The sequence below is a fragment of the Sphaerodactylus townsendi genome, linkage group LG07, assembly GCF_021028975.2.
Source record: "Sphaerodactylus townsendi isolate TG3544 linkage group LG07, MPM_Stown_v2.3, whole genome shotgun sequence".
Lineage (NCBI taxonomy): Eukaryota > Metazoa > Chordata > Lepidosauria > Squamata > Sphaerodactylidae > Sphaerodactylus > Sphaerodactylus townsendi.
Window position 1 is genome coordinate 52985958 of NC_059431.1, and position 16816 is coordinate 53002773.

The 16816-nt window shown below is 38.0% G+C and overlaps 1 protein-coding gene across 2 annotated transcripts in view; it reads right to left on the reverse strand.

Moving 5' to 3' along the window:
- EFNA5 (ephrin A5) overlaps positions 1–16372 on the reverse strand; it is a 253094-nt gene extending 236722 nt beyond the window's left edge. For both annotated transcript variants that reach the window (XM_048504657.1, XM_048504656.1), the window contains exon 1: positions 14757–16372. In XM_048504657.1, the coding sequence (XP_048360614.1) occupies positions 14757–14881 (125 nt within the window). In that variant the 5' untranslated portion in view covers positions 14882–16372. The remainder of the gene's footprint in view (positions 1–14756) is intronic.
- Between the last annotated feature and the right edge of the window lie 444 nt (positions 16373–16816).

Genomic DNA, 16816 nt, shown 5'->3' on the forward strand with positions numbered 1-16816 from the left:
GTTTTTTCTTGTATTTCAAACATTTTAATTGCCTCTAACCCATTGGTCAGTTTTTACCTGTTGGTCAGCATATATTCTTAATGCATAAGAAAATGTGTACACATTGTCTGATCATGCTTGGGGTCTAGTAAGTGAAAGTTAAAAAGCAACACCAAAACTAACTACATACAAGCAACCCACCTCAGAAGATGGGAGCTGTTGGATGGTCAGATCTTTCATTGGCTGTACAGAATGGAATTTCAGTTTGAAATTAAATTTTCATAGAAACCTTTCCTACTAATAGTTGAATGTCTTTTACCTCAAGATATTTATGCTGCAACCTAGCCAATTAACTTATATGCATACAAAGGATATTTCCACAATAGCCCAGAATATTGCCCTGAACAAAATTTTGAAAGGCATCTCAGGCTGCTACTGTTGATTTGTTCTTTCTACAGAGAGTACAGTGACAGAGAGTACAGTATCACAAAATGTATACAGGAGACATGAACTTAATAAGGGTGATATAGTACTTTGACTTAATATGTAGAATTTATGTAGTACTTCTGAACATTCAAAGTCCTTGTAGACAACTTTTTCACAAACATTGCACAATTCAGGCAGTACATGTGAAGAGTTTTACATTACCTCCAATATGAACGTGTTTATTTTATAACAAAAAATTGCAATGTGGCTGGCAAGGCAGGACATATCCCACAACAATTTTGCCTGGATTTCGTCTTCTATAGGTTGAAGAATTCTGATGGGTATACTGCTTTCCACATATTCACCTAGCAATCATTAGGCTTACAGGCATTATATGTTTGTAAAGTTTTGGTTCATAGGTAGATTCCTCATTAAAAAATAGTGTTTCAGCATATTGTCAAAGACTTTCATGGCCAGAATCAACTGACTGTTCACTGTTTCTATGGCGGTGTGACCATGGTTTGGTAATTTTGGCTTCTAATGATTTGCCCACATCTATGGTCAGGATTTTCAGAGGCATGACATGGTGAGATGTGCTATACAGAGTAACACATCCCACTGTGACTTGCCTCTAAAAATGCCAGCCATAGACGCAGCAAAACATTAAGAGCAAAAACTATCAGATGATGATCACGCAGCCTGGAAGACCCGCAACAGCCAATTGGTGTTTCATTGGCCACTTTCCAGCTCTCCAACAGGGAGGCTGATTTTAGACACCATTTATTTTATGTTATGTTATGAAATCAATTTTCAAATTTGAGGTCCTTTAGAACTTATGGATATGTATATGCCATCTGGACCTGGTGACATTAATTTTTTAATTTGCCAGTTGGTCCTAGAATTTCTTCACATTGCCTCTTTTTGCATTGGGGCCAAAGCAGATGAACTACTAGTATTTTAAATGGAAATCACAGTTGCAAAGGTCTCCCAATTCCAAACCAAACTGCAGAACAAGAGAAATGAGTTTTATGTTTGCTCCTCATACGATTTCATCAATAAGAACCATCTTCAGCTCATCTTTTTTAATTACCATTTTAACATGGAAATAACATCAGTGAAATAACATTTAAGGAAGCTTTAATTTATCTTTAAGAACCCCACAAAGACCTGATCATGCCTCTTCTAGCTTCTCATGTGGTTTGAATTTAATGTTGGTTTTTTTTCCCCTTTTTTGAGAGGGAAAATACTGCATTCTTTTGGATAACTGGTTCTTTGGTGGGGTATGTGGTTTGGATGGATATTTTTATATTTGAGTAGTAGATAGGTTTATGTTTGATCTTTTACTGTTAGATATTTTGAGCCCTTTGGTGACAGGCTGGATACAAAAGTTTTAAAGTAAATAAATAAAAGTCAGCTGCACTCTCTAAAAGAAGCAATATCACTGTAGACACCATCCAATATCTTTGGTAGTGAAGACTGAGGCAACATTAGTTGTTTAATGCTGCAACTGCCTAGAATCAACCTATGGCTAGTCACAATAACCTTTTTTGCATAGTTTATGAATCTTTATTAAATTGTGCTATTAGGCAGCATTCCTAGCTTCTGTAGGCAGCATTCCTAGCTTCTTAATGAAATGTCTGGCAATACATTTGGAAGTTGAAACTTTTAAATGGATCTACAGCAAGACCATCTATGATACCTTTTCTCCATAAAAAAAATAAGTTATTCGAACAGGGCATTATACGTACAAAGAAATTGCCTATATTTATATTCTTCATTAAGACATGAAAGTCACTAAAACTAGTTTCAGTCATATTCTAAATAATTAGACTATCACTGACCTAAAATCCATATTGAGGACAGTGCCAATGGTTCATAAATGCTACTGCCCATAAATGCTGATTACCCTGCAAACAAATGAAGTCTCACCTAGAACTTGTCAGTTGCTAGGTAGTGGGTTACTTCAGCCTATCTTTATTTCATTTTAAAAAATCATCTTCCATCTCTCTATGTAATTGCAATGCTCCATTACTGATAACGTATAAATTTTGTGTAAGTTCTTTCATCCACCTCCAAGCCAAGAAAGTAAAAAAGAACACACTACACCTCCATTACTAGTCAATGTGGTGTAATGGTTAAGTATCTTGGACTAGTATCTAGAACACCTAGGTTCAAATCCCTGTTCTTGTCATGGAAACTCATTGGGTGACTCTGGACCAGTAGCCCAACATATCTCACAGGGTTGTGGTAAGGATAAAACAGAGGAGATGAGAATGATGTAAGCTGCTTTGTATCCCCATTAGGGAGAAAGGCAGAACGTAAATGAATTCAATAAACATAGTTCCACATGTAGAGCAAAATTCTTTCTATTAATAACTAAGAAGGCCAACATATGAACACAATAATCAATTATAATAACAAACAATGATTGTTACACAAAGATAATACCAAGAATAAAAGTATCATTTGTACTACACAGAATACAATAGTTGTTAATAGAACATTACAATTATGTTTTTGTTTTGAATAGCTGGTTCTGAAACTGAAAAATCCTCCATGATGCATTAGATCTATGGCGACAATACACAGTATACTGCTTGGGGGGGGGGGGCAGCTGTTCCATTTTGGCTTCTTTTGCTACTTCATGTGTTATTCATAAAAGGTTCTGGATGTATTTTGTACTTTGCAAAAAATTTAGACAGACAGATAGATGAAGTACTTATGGAGTAGTCCTTTCAGTAGGGACACACTATTAATTAAGACAGGGATCTGAAGATTCAAAGTAATTATTGTGCAGCCAAGCAGGATTTAACATCCAACATGTAAAAGCCTGGGACTGCTTTCATTCTGCATCACCTTATCCTCAGCTCCGAAACCAAGAGAGAGAATGCTGCAAGAATTATCTTTATCTACATCCAAATCAAAACTATCTTAATAATGAAAGCATAAGTAAACATTGTAGACTAGATTTTTAAAGGCTTCACTCAATGTAATGTTATATTACAAGCAACACTGAAGAATCTAACATCCAAGAGAACCAAGCATGTAAGCAATTGAGCAACTAATATGGGAAAAAATACCGTCACTTTAAAAGTCACTTTTATCTTTTCTTGGTTGGTGTTTTAATGCCGGTATTACGGTTTAGTTGTTTTTAACATTTAGATTGGAGTTTACATTTTAAAGTTTATAACTGTTTTCAATTTTATGTTGTGACCCACCCTGAGCCCTGTGGAGTCAGGGCGGGAAATAAACAAATACATACATACATACATACATACATACATACATACATACATACATACATACATACATATCACTGATATAAAGTGGGGAAAACATCTGTCCTTGTTTAATTTTTGTTCTAATTTATGGACAAAAATTAGGCTTGAGTGACTCTGAATATTTAATGCAAACATTTCTGATTTGACCACTTTCTTGAGCAGAAAGGCTATCGGCAATTATCACTACCTTCCACTCTTGAAACATCAGATATGTAAGGTCATCCCATCTATTACTTCATGCGTTAACACTGACATTCAAGAATGTTTTTCTGAATACTAAAACTTTTTTTAATATTTATTTTTAAAAGTATATTTTGCCTTTCTGCCCTTAAAGGTCCACACACTTTAATATTTTTGTTCATTTTATGAATTGGACAAATGTATAAAAGTTTTAATTGTAATCCTGATTGGCAAAAAAAAGTGCAAGCTTGGTATTTATCTAGCAAAATTTATCTAGCAATATTTCTATGTACATGTGTCATACATATTTCATACTTCGCAAATAGATCTGAAGTATAAAAACTTACTAAGTAGTATTTACAGCAAGTAGTTCAGTATTACTCTACTGATCAAAGCCAGGATCCAAAGATTCAAAGGCCCTCCCTTTCTTGGGCAAAGAATCACAGTTTAAAACTAGCTGCAGTTTCACAGGAATACATGCAAGCGTAGAAATTAACAAGAGTTTGTTCTGATTAACTTGCATAGCTTCAATATGGGTAACCTGCCAGTAACTCCATCAGAACAATAGGATTTTTAAGCCCTACATTACTGTACAACACCTTGCATTCTTCTAAATACTAAAAGCTCTGGAATGCACTGGCTACTGCACAGGCTGGTAGCAAAAAAAAAATCAACTATCTTTCACAGTGTACAAAGAATTATTCTATTCATAGAATTCTTTGGATTCTGGCCTTCATGACTTTAATTGAAAGCACTAGCTTTTTTCAGATATGTTGGCTAAATCTGCAAGTAATGGAACTAGACGAAAAAATAATTCTAACATGACTGGATTGTTTTCTACGGATGGAACCAAGAATAAAGTCTTTAACTATATGCTTAAGTCTGACTTGAACATGCTTCTTACACAAAGGGTTTAGAATGACATTTTTAAAAGCATTCGACTGGAAGCTTGATATTCACAATTATATTGAAAGACTGTGTACTTATGACTCTGTGATGTATATCTCAGACCATAAGCATATGGGAGGTAATGCCAAAGAATATTTTTAATGACTCAAGAATCAATCAAATAATTCTACAAGGAATAGTAAATTGAGTAGTAGCATTTTCACATATAGCTCTGTTTATCTAATCACACATTATATATACACAATATATATTCTCCATTATATTTTCCTTAAATGCCAAACTCAAAATGGTGACAGTGCTGTATGCAATTAGTTTTTCATTGTTCCCATGACAGCTATAGCTCTACAAGCACCCTTTGCCTTTCCCACTTTAAATGTTAAGCAAAATGTGCTAATTACGGATACCACAGACACGATGCGGTCTGTGCCAGGAATGATTGGCAGCTTTGCAATCCAGAAATATAAAAAGGAATGGATCATATTGGCCAATTTGTTCAGTAAGGGAATCTATGACATCTCTTTCAATAACATAACACATTCCTTGCTGCAATAGCTGAAGCTTGTTAAAAAGCTGATGATAAACTCAGCAAGACATGCATTCTTCCCACTCGTACCCTAGAGCATTCTACATTTCAAAAGGTTACTGAAGGAAGGGGAAGCACCATAAACCATGACAACTACTGTTTGACTATTATTATTTACTTAATGTTTAGAAGAAATTATCCCTGAGTCTGCCATAGTAGCTTCTCTACTGGTTGATTTTTTTTTTGCCTAATTAGTTACTTGGAGACACACTTTTGGCAGCTCTCGTATTCCAATTGTTTCATGTTGCTTGGCACAAAACCCATCAGGAGTACCACTACTTGTACTATACCCCTCTTAGTGATGGATCACTAATTTTTAATAAGACAAGCCTCTAATGAATGGGGGAAAGATATAAAATGTATTGAACCAACAGTAGTAAACAAATATAACGTGACCATACATGGAACACTATTATCTTCTCTAGGCTCTATCTGGACAATTTTTTTCCAAAAGAAATATGCAACAAGAAAAATATAATGGCCATATGAAAATGGAAGCATATTTTTAAGAGTGTTTTGCTTCTTGTTCAAAATCCATCTCTCCTATTCCCGTACCCTCTGGCAATAATGGTAAAACAATATTCCCAGCAGGAAAATTATTTATTTATATATATTATTTATAATTTATAATTTAAATTTAATAGACCGCGTGCTCCCGGGAGGGCTCTGGACAGTGTACAACGTATTTAAAACCAACAATAGAGTTGAATAACTTAAACCTTACAACCATTATTTAAAATAAAAAAATACTAATTTTACATATAATAATATAATACTCAGATGGCGCTGGTCATACAGAATATGTCACGGGGGAATAGTTAAGATGGTATTCCAGAGTGTCAATTGGACAACAGGGGTGGCAACCTTTCTATGGCTGACCCCCTTCCCCACCACCAAAAGCCCAGTGGAAAAAAGCCATTTTGCAGGCCCTGTGGAACTCCTCAACATCCTGCAGGGCCTTAACGGAAGATGGTAGTGAGTTCCACCAGACGGGAGCCAGAGCACTGAAAAGCAGCCTGGACCACCAGTAAATTGGCCTCTGCAGAGCACAGAGGCCGAATGGGGACACAGGGGGAAAGACGATCCTTTAGCTTCCCTTTTTCTTCTATTAATGAAGTTATTTTAGGAAGGGAGTTGCTTGTTCCCAAAGATGGCTTCCAAAGAATCCTAATTCCAAAGATACCAAATCTATGCAGCATTCATTTTACAGATTCTTTTGATACACTAAATGTAATTAACCACTAGCAAGTTTATGATTTTAAAAGTAAAGTTTTATTGCTGACCAGAACATTGTAAGCTTGTCAATTATGAAGGATCAATAACAGATTCTGTGTTCCTCTAGCTTTCATATTACTAACATTAAAAATGTGCTTGTGGCTTAAGGCATTTTATGTGCCAATGTAGTGACCACAACATGGTTATGTGACCAAAGGTTACTCTGAAAAACTTCCAGTATCTATCCATCACCTTTTTTTTCAGGAATAAATACTGATGGATTGCAGAAGTGGAATCTACTTGCTAAAATGGGTAATAATGTTTCTACATATCTAAAGGTATGAATATACTTCTGTTGTCCTACATACAATCTCTGTATTTTACAACTATTATCCAACCTATGGGAAACACATTTGAAGCTATTTCTGGGATGGCCAGTATATATAAATGATATATATATGGGTTATTAACCCATCAAAATGTCATTTTTAAGCTACAAAGGTACTTTCCATGCAAGAGGAAAAGAGATAATTGTTATGCTACAACACAAGATGCAACCATAGCGCTAACAATATTGTTCACTCATAAAACGAGCAAATTAACAGTAAAAGGTAAGAACAAGAAAACTGTGCAAAGTACAACAGGAATCTGCACATGCATTATATTTTTAAAAAACTGCAACACTAGAGTCATTTGACTGTCAAACAAGAGATAGAGATATTTCACTGTCAAACAAGAGAACTACAACAGTTGAAATCAAATTCTATAGCATCATAGAAATTAGAAATTATCTGAGAATGCTAGGAAAGCTAATCTGTTACTAGATAACTGAACCACAGTAATATAGATATTCCGTTTTTCTGTAATAATCACAGAAAGCAAAAGAAGCAGGTCATTCTACCTGGTAGGTTAGAAATTCAAAGAAAAGATTACTACAAATTGCAGAGCATGTAATATTATCACTCTTCTGCAAGACAAAACAATTAAATCTAGAGGACAAGAAGGATAATTTCTTAGCACAAAGACAAGACATTTTACTTCAAAAAATATAAAAGTCAGGTGTTATACAGTGGGAAAAATTATGCCCACCATTAAACCATTCTTTTCATATGGGAGAAGATGTATGCTATACTGTATATCAAAAATAATGCAGAATGTTTCTATACTAAACACAGCTTGGAAACAAACTATTAAAACAAATAATTTAAATACAATAGTTGTGGTAATAAAATGCTATAAAATTTCAACAGAAAATCAAAAGAAAAATAGAGGAATTTATACCCGTCATTTAGGTTTTGATATTTCAAATGTTCCCTCTGTCTTGTCAGCTCCATTTTATTCAACACTCTTTTTAACAGCTGAATAGAACCAAGTAAACCAAAATGGAGGTTACAAAGAAGAGCTCGATATGAACTGGAGTTAAATTGAGAGGTAAAATTAGAATTGAAAATGCTTCCATTATTCCTTGCATGAAGCACTTCTGTGTGCATATCTTTAAATAGGCAAAATGGGACTGATAAAATTACTCAAAAGAGCAGACCATAAATATGAATTGCTCTTGTTCTTGTTAGCAAGATGGGAGTTTATCTAACAACTCAACAGACAGAAAATACTGATAAGAGAGAAGGACTAAGAGTCTAGGCCAGCACACAACTTCTTCCAGTTTTCCTTGCCCCCTGTCCCTAGTCCTCAACTTTCAGGACTACACAAAGTGAAAATTGGGGAAAGCTACACATACAGCATTTCTTCTTTGCATACCTCGTTCCTCAAAACCTTTTTAACTCAGGAATTTAAACATAAGTTTAATGAAGGGAACTCCAACTTCACTGAATCCCACTCTCTTTCTAAACACATTTCAGAATTTGGAGAAATGAGGTACAGATGTATATGAGCGCTGGACCAATAAAGTATGGTGGCAATAATCAGTGAGTTGGCTTCTTTACAGTGCTCAAACAGTCTGTTCTCAAAACTTCTATATTTTATTTTGTTAGTACAATAGTTGTATTCATCATAGAAGATGAACAATTATTTATATTTGAATTAAGTTAGTGGGCTTTTACTAAAGCTTAAAAATCATAAATCGGGTTTGATCTATTTGAATGAAAAATGAAGATTCAACAGGGCACCTTCATCCATCTGTCAACTATGAAATAGGAAAAAAATTCTCTTCAGCAGTGTAACAGATTTCATTTATCCATGTCATCAGCACAGTATTCAACATTATACAGAAGAATACTGTTTACTTTCCCTCAAAGTAGATTCTAGATCATTTTTGCTTTCAAAAATAGAACTGTGACACAGACAACAATTTGCTATAATGATCCAACTCTGATAGGCTTATATGTAACATTGTTAAATTAATAACTTGAAACACTGTATTTTTGCATTACAGTTACACCTATGTGTATTACTTCAGTTCTTGTAACAGAACTGATTAGTGGGTTTTTTTAAAAAAATTGCTAAGAACTCAGTATGTTTCATAAACACAAACAGAAAATTAACACACACAAAGGAAAATATTTGCAAAAGCAACTATATCATACACAACTACTGAAAATCTTGGATAAAATAATGACAGGAATTAAAGAATTACATGTGAAACTTTTAAACCACAGCAACTGGATTGTATTACCAAAGAAACAAAGGAAGGAGGGATATGAGGCTGATGGGAAGACAAATTCAGCTCATAACTTCCACTAAAAACTATAGCCTCTTTGATAGAAAATAATCACATAACTATTCTTGTACATTTTAAACTTTTAAAAAATTAGTTTCAAGTATTTTAGTGAAATAGTACATTTTATACAGCAACATTTCAAAAAAACAGAACCCTGTCATTTCATACATATATGCATCTACTGATGACAACCAGATACAAACTAAGACAGAACAGGTAAAAACCTATTACAATACTACAACATTAGGTTGTCGGATCCGATGCAGTCAAAACTGACAGAATTAACAACTTATTCAACTTTCCCATTAAAATAAGCAGTAAGTTATCACTGGGTCATAATGTTAACTTTTATTGAACTGTGCCAATATTTACTTCCTGATCTAACAGATTTCACAGATAAATTAGCAAATACACGCAAGACTTATGTGACTCAAATAGTTCGGCTGCATCCTATGCAAACCACTTACTATAATGAGGCTTAAATCAGAGTACACAAGCACAGAAAGTTGGTGAGCTTAGCTTAAAAATATTCTTTTTCTTTTTAATGCTTGTTCATGTTTTTTCCTTCAGTACATATGCCCATCTTCACCCAAATCTTAAGGAAGAAAAAGAAGGATTCCTTATGAAGTGTATTCACCCATTTATGAAGTGTATAAACCCATGAAGTGTAATTCACCCATATTCACCCATTTTCTTACCCCAACATAGAAAAAATAGGTTGGTTCATAAGAATAAGCATATTTACTTAACAGTAAATAAGGCAAGTAGGTCCAGCATTTAAACATCTCCATAAAGGCATTTGAAACAAAGAATCAGACAAATGAATTCTGTACTATAGTAGTTGCCATTTATTTGAAAGGTAAAGGCCTGTAAAACCATTGGGTAGGTTTTCAAAAAAACAGATCAAACTGTAAGAGGTCTTAATTTAAAAACCAAACAAACTTTTGAGTCCAAAATAGCATTATTTAAATCAGGAAGGCTACATTTAATGAGCTAAGACGGCTTTTCTGTTGTACTTCTACATCAAACGTTTACTGGGGTGGAGATCTCAGTATTTCCAGGTTTGGGTTCCGAAATCAACAACTGAAAAATAAGTTAGTCACTATTATTCCTTGGACATAAGTATCAGTAGTATCCTGATTCTTCCAAAATAGAACATTTGTGCCAAATCCACTCATCCATCTAGTTTTATTTATGCTGACACAAAATAGGCAAGAAACCAACAGCATGAATCTTTCCATGTTTACCTGTAATGGGTAGAGTGAAATCTTATGCACACTCACTTCCATCTAAGTTCCACTGAACTTACTGAGACTAAACTTCCAAGTTAATGCTTCCAAGCTGAACAAAACAATGTCTTGTAAACCTACAGAAATATCTCTCGTCATAAAGTCATATTTATAATGAAAACTGTGAAATTTATAAGATAAAGTCCTGAACAAGAAAATATGTTAAAAATTCCTAAAACAGAACAGACTACTACAGAAAATTAAGTAGGAAGGAGATCTGATTTCACAAACTAAAAGACTTTCTGAACATCCATCAAACTCAATGGAAGTTACAAATGCTCAACAGTTCTGTCACCTCTGAAGGTCGTGCAACTTCAAAGTTTTTAACTTTAAGGTTACCTTTGTCCCTATTACTTTCAGCAAAACCTGGATGGCTGGAAGGCTCATACCTCTTTGTTGAAAATAGAGCACCATTTTGAACATCAACACTCAAGCCAACTTTCAACTATACAGTGGGAATCCGGTCCAAAACTACATGAATAAAGTAAATCAGTATGACTACTATGCACGCATCAAAGTTAATTATAAGCCACAAAAGTTCATATCAGCTATACCCCATAATAAGAAAAATAAATTTTACTCACATTTGAGATGTATAAATTATGTTACTTTTATTTATAAATATAAAAATCATTGTTCTTATTCAATTATTTGTATTAATTCAATTATTTGTACATTATTTGTATTCAATTATTTGTACATTAACCAGGGAACTTTTATGACCATAGTCTTAAAAAACTGGAGACAAAAACAAAAGTTACCAAACACAAATATTGTCATCCCTAAATGTATCCAAGCTATAAAAATCTCTGTGTAAGTATTACACAGGCCTCAAAGGGAAAATATAGATCACAAGGCATATACCCATTTTTGCACTAAACAGAATCCAGGTGTTTTGCAATACAATTCTGTAATCTGTAATCTGTCCTCTTCTGTAATAGACACAGAACAAAAAACTTTTACAGCCTGAAGTCCACCTTCAAAATGTTTAGAAAAATTACACAATCATGTTAATAACCACTGCATTAAAGGTCTTCGATCAAGAAACTGTAAGTTTTCCTTAAACAAATTTTATCAGCGTCTTCACTTTATTTGTACTGTGCATCTGACTAGGCTACTTTTGAAAAAAGACTAACACAATTGTTGTAAAAATTACTTATTTTTTTATTTAAATGTTGTTTTGTAGTAATACCTTTCAGTGCAACTGCAAGGAGGAAGAGGATACCAGATGTTCATACATCATAAAAAGCCAAATGTGCAGCCATATTACAACACAAACTTAATAAGTATACCTACATCAGATGGTTGCCCATATAACTGGACAAGATATGTAGATTATGCACAATTCCCTTTTATTAAAGAGCAACGTACAACTCAACATTATGTTGGTATTTTTAAAATATGATATACCATATTTTGATTATATAAAATCTAAATGCATATGAGTGTTAGAAATATAAAACTTCTACAGTTATCTTTTTTTAACACTTTAGTTAGTTCTCTATGGATTGACATTTCTCTGGTTTCCTTGTTCAGAGAGCCATCTTTACCTGCCAAACATTTCTGACTGCCATTATACATTGTTAGGTTTTAGTCGAGAACCCTCATTCTTCAGTGAACATAGCTATTTAAAAAAAAGTAATGACTTCTGTACACCAGGTCCTGGATTGCATGTGAAAACTTATTTCAAGAAGTTCTAACGTCTCTCTGAAGAAAGATGTGACACATTTCACACAACTACCTGCTTTAAATTAGGAAACTTATTGCAGGGAAAAAATGAAAATTCATCATTTTTTTGTTGCGAGGAAAAACATGCCGCATCCAACATTCACGATATCAGCAAGGTTTTCTAAGCCTTTAATTCAAGGAGCTTTCCATCACATATACATACTGGTAGAAAAGTTAGAGCATTCTAGAACGTTACTGTTTTAAGAAGTTTCTTAGCAGTGTGCAAAACAATTCTAACCTAAAGGGGTCCTTTCTGACTTCAATGGCTTAAAAACTCTGGTTTGACCCACTGTACCATGGATTATTTATACTTAATATTATATATATATATACACTATATACCTTGCATGTTTAATTAATACCATAACAGGCAGAGAAGCCAAACATTTAACAGCATACTTTAAGCAAAATAGCAACATGTGCTAGTCATTTAGTCAAATTCAAAGCAGCAAATATTTCCTTTTTCACAAGTAGAGGGAACAAATTCAGTTTATTATTTCACCATCTTCAGAAAATGTGTATTAATTTCAAAACTTGTTCTAGGACATTCTGATGTGCACAGTTGCTGTCTTTATAAAATGTACTGTAAATAATGTCTGCAAAGTGTTACTTGTTAAAACTTTTGCCTAATTTTCCCTGAACTCTTTTTGGCTGCAGATTTGTCTGTGATGTGATACAAGAGAGATGAGAAGTTTTGAAAGCATCGAGGTCAGTAGGCATCATCATGAAAAGCAACTCGAAGCAATCCAATTCACTGTCATCCTTCCTTAGGGTCTGTCTCGCTTAGGTTGCCATACATTACACTAAAATAATCAACTATCTACTAAAACTTAGATCCTTTAAAATTCTTATTAACTCTGGCACTATAAATTCTAAAGCTTTCCTCAAATACAGGGTAAGTATTCTATTAGCACCACAGATCTATTAAAATCATAACCTGTGACAAAAAAAATCAATGTGCCAACTTCAATCCAAGCAACTATATCACAAGTACAGAATGGAGGTAGCGCAAGACAGAAGTGTCCTCAAACTTACTTGAACTAGCCTAACAAGTTAAGGGAGGAAAATCTGCTCAAGTCTTCTTTAAACAATGCAAGCCCCCACTCCCCATCCCTCAATAAAACTTAATTGAATTTAGGTGCCTCATTACAAAACCAGAAAGATACCATTTGGCAAATGACTGTAATTTTCAGATATCAAAAGACTTGGCAACAGAATTCTGAATCTGAAGAGTCACGTGCAATTTTGACAGAAGTTTAGAAACAAGAATATTTGCTCTTGAGTATTTACAGGAAGTGCAAATAAAAGCTAAGAGAACAAAGAACCTGTCATAAAGGTTGCTTTCACACAGCAATAACTATACCATTAACTGAATTTGTTTTATCAAGTATTTTAAGAACTTTTTCCTGCACTAGTGTAGCCTCTCTCTCTTAAATCTCATCTACTAATGATGCTAAGTCAATGGTGCAAATATCAAGGGCCGCACCTCTCTATCCAGCTACCTCACACAACATAAAGGAAATCGGCTGTATGAAAGCATCACCATACACTGCACTTGAATTTGCTCTGACAGCTTCAGCAAGAGTTGTCCTTTTTCATGCAAAACTTCCAAGCCTGGGGATCACCTGAGTTACTGAAAACCTTGAGGCTTTGTATTCAGTTAACCTGATTTTCAGAGCAATCCTAAACAGGTCTATTCAATATGCTTCTTCCCAGGAAAGTGCCCATAGCATTACACTGTTTACTGGTTTATATGAGGGAGGCAAACGCATGGAGGAAAGTGGGAGATGCAGAAAAAGGCTAGACTAATGGTAACCCTTCAGGATCTCGAAATTGTTGGCAAGGAACAGGTGCCACATGTGGTCGCCAGGAGGCCAATTCCACAGTGTCCTGTAATTTCACTGAACAGAGGACCCTTAGAAAGTTTTTATTATCGTATAGCCACATACAAACAAATCACTAAAACAGTTTCTGAGTATTAACTCATTTTTACAAACTTTCAGTCGGATAAAAGGAAAAGAAAATAGTGCTGCTCTACACCCAAACACACACACCCAAAAACTAATACCAGAGAACTGAGTAAACCGTAAGTACTTTCCAGATATATATTTCATGCCTGCACGTTCCTGTGCAATGTACTACGCGGACCCTGCCACAACCAAATGTAAAAGGGGCTTTCCTTAAGAGTCCTAAACCAGGAAAGGACTTCTAAGTCAGATGCTCCGATGCAATGCACAGTTCAGAAGGAACAAGAAAACGCCGGGTGATGTTTCCAAGCCTACGTCCACGGGGAGTCACGGGCGGAAAAGTTTCCCCCCTTTCTGCAAAGCAAGCGCCTCCGGTGCTTTGAAAAAAGTCGGACCCCCTTAAAGTGCTTCCTCCTGAAAAGTCTGAGCCTGGAGATGCGGCTGTGTGGCTGAGTTTACACGAAGCCCAGCGGATCTTCGCTCTCCGGCCCAGCCCGCCTCTCAGCTCCGTTCCCTTCTTACCTGGGGTTGGTGCTGTTCCAGTAGACGGCGTAGCGATCAGCGACTGCTTTGGAGCCGGGATCCTGGCCGAAGACGCACATCCAGAGCAGCAGGAAGATCAGCGTCAACATCTCCACGTGCAACATCGCTCCCGGCCAACGAGGCGCAGCGCAGAGAAAGAGAGAGACACAACAACAGCGACGGCGACAAAGGAGAACACGGGGGGAACTCAAAGAGACAAAAGGGACACCTCACACCAAGTCACGAGACACACACACAAAGAGGACAGAGCCGGCGGCGCGAGGGGCCGCCCGGAGATGCCCCCCGGGAGAAAGCTCGCGCCGAGGAGAGCGCCTCACGGTGCCCTGCGGGGAAAGCTGCGAGCCGAGGCGGGTAGCAGCAGCAGCAGCAGCAGCAGGGCGAGCGCATTCACAGCCAGTCCTGCGCCGAGACATCCACCGGCCCTCCCCGGGCGCCTGGCTTTCTTCTCCGGGGTACTGCTTCCCGCCTTTTGGCTGGGAGAGCCGACAGCAAACCCTGGACAGAAGGAAAAGTCCGCCTGGGCGCGCTCTCTCTCTCCCTCGCTCTCTTTTCCGCCTTGCTTTCTTCCTCGGGCTCGAGTTGGGAAGCTGTACTGGCGGCGCCTCTCCCTCGGAGCGCGGCTGGTCGTCGTCCCTGGTCCGAACAAGCGAAAGGGATCCACCGAGGCAGAGCGGGAGGAGGGCGGCAACCCGGGCAGAGCAAAGCCCGTGGCTCCGGGACCAGTTTTTGGGCGACAGGCGAGGAGAAGGAAGGCTTCCCCCTCCCCAAACTCCTCCGGCGAGGCTCGGCTGGGGAAGGTGCCTCCTCTGCCCGAGGCAGGAGCGACTGGAGCCCCCAGGCGAGGCGGCGGCGCTCTGGTCTCTTCTCCTCCTCCGAGTGGCTGCGGGAGCCAAGGAGGTCCAAGTCCCCCGAACGTCAACTTTGCAAAAGAGAAGGGGCGGAGGAGAAAAAGGAAACCTCCCTGCAGATGACTACATTACAGGGCGGGGAGGGGGGGAAAGGCTTCAGGGTCTGGCCCGGCGGCAGCTGCGCTCTCGGCCCCGCGAAACAGCAGCAACAGAAAGGAGCGAGGAAATGCCTCCTTTCTCGCCACTCCAGCAAGCGCATGAAATAAAGTCGAATGCAGCGGCGGGCGGGCAGGGATCGGAAAGCGCAGCGAGGATTGGAGGAACAGGAGTCAGATCTGCCAAGAAAAGGATGAAGGGGGGGATCTTTAAACAGTCACGCCCCCCTTTTTCGCAATTACCGGTTTCCTGCGTGTAAATCCGACAGCGGCAGCCTAAAAAAGACCCCGAGGAGGCTACTGAGCTGGGTGTCTGCGCGCCACCGGCAGCTGCATAGATGCCTACACGGGAAAGCCGTGTACACACACATCCACATGCGCGTTTTTGTGTCAGATCCGTGTGTGCGTAGATGGACGAGGCGCAGTCGGCTAGCTAGGAGCAAAGTCGCTGTTGCTTGATCATGTGGGATTTTTGCATGCCGTTTACTTGGCGCGGGGGGGGGGGGGGCTGCTGGAACAGCCACTCCGCGCCCAGACTGCTGCTTGCTTCCAGATGGCTTTTTTCCCCTTCGTTCCCTCCAACCCGATTGGATCCCGACCGCAGAAAAGAGGCGTTTCTATTGCCTTTGGCTCTGCCTCTTGTACCAAGCAGACCGCCGCTGACCCCACCCACCCAACCTTGTGAAAACCAGACTAATTGAATTACAAGGAGTGGCTGTGGAGTGCTGCAGGTAACTGTTTCCGCTCGGGATCTTGTCGAGGCTTGTGTGTGAGCCGTGCCCTGACGCCCTTACCCGCGACTAGGGCGGCGATGAGCGCGACAGCAAGGCCAGCGGCCCCAGTGGTGAGTGGACGTGGATGCGCTGTGGGCTGCTGGAGTCTGAGCTGCGTCTGGATCAATTGAATTTCACCGCAAAGTGCGAGTCTAATCTCGTGCACTGTAATCAAATGGAAAAACACCATGTTTAACGGTCTGGGAAGCAGATTGCTAATCTGCTTTGTTTCGCATTTAATCCTCTTCTTTCCACAAATGCGA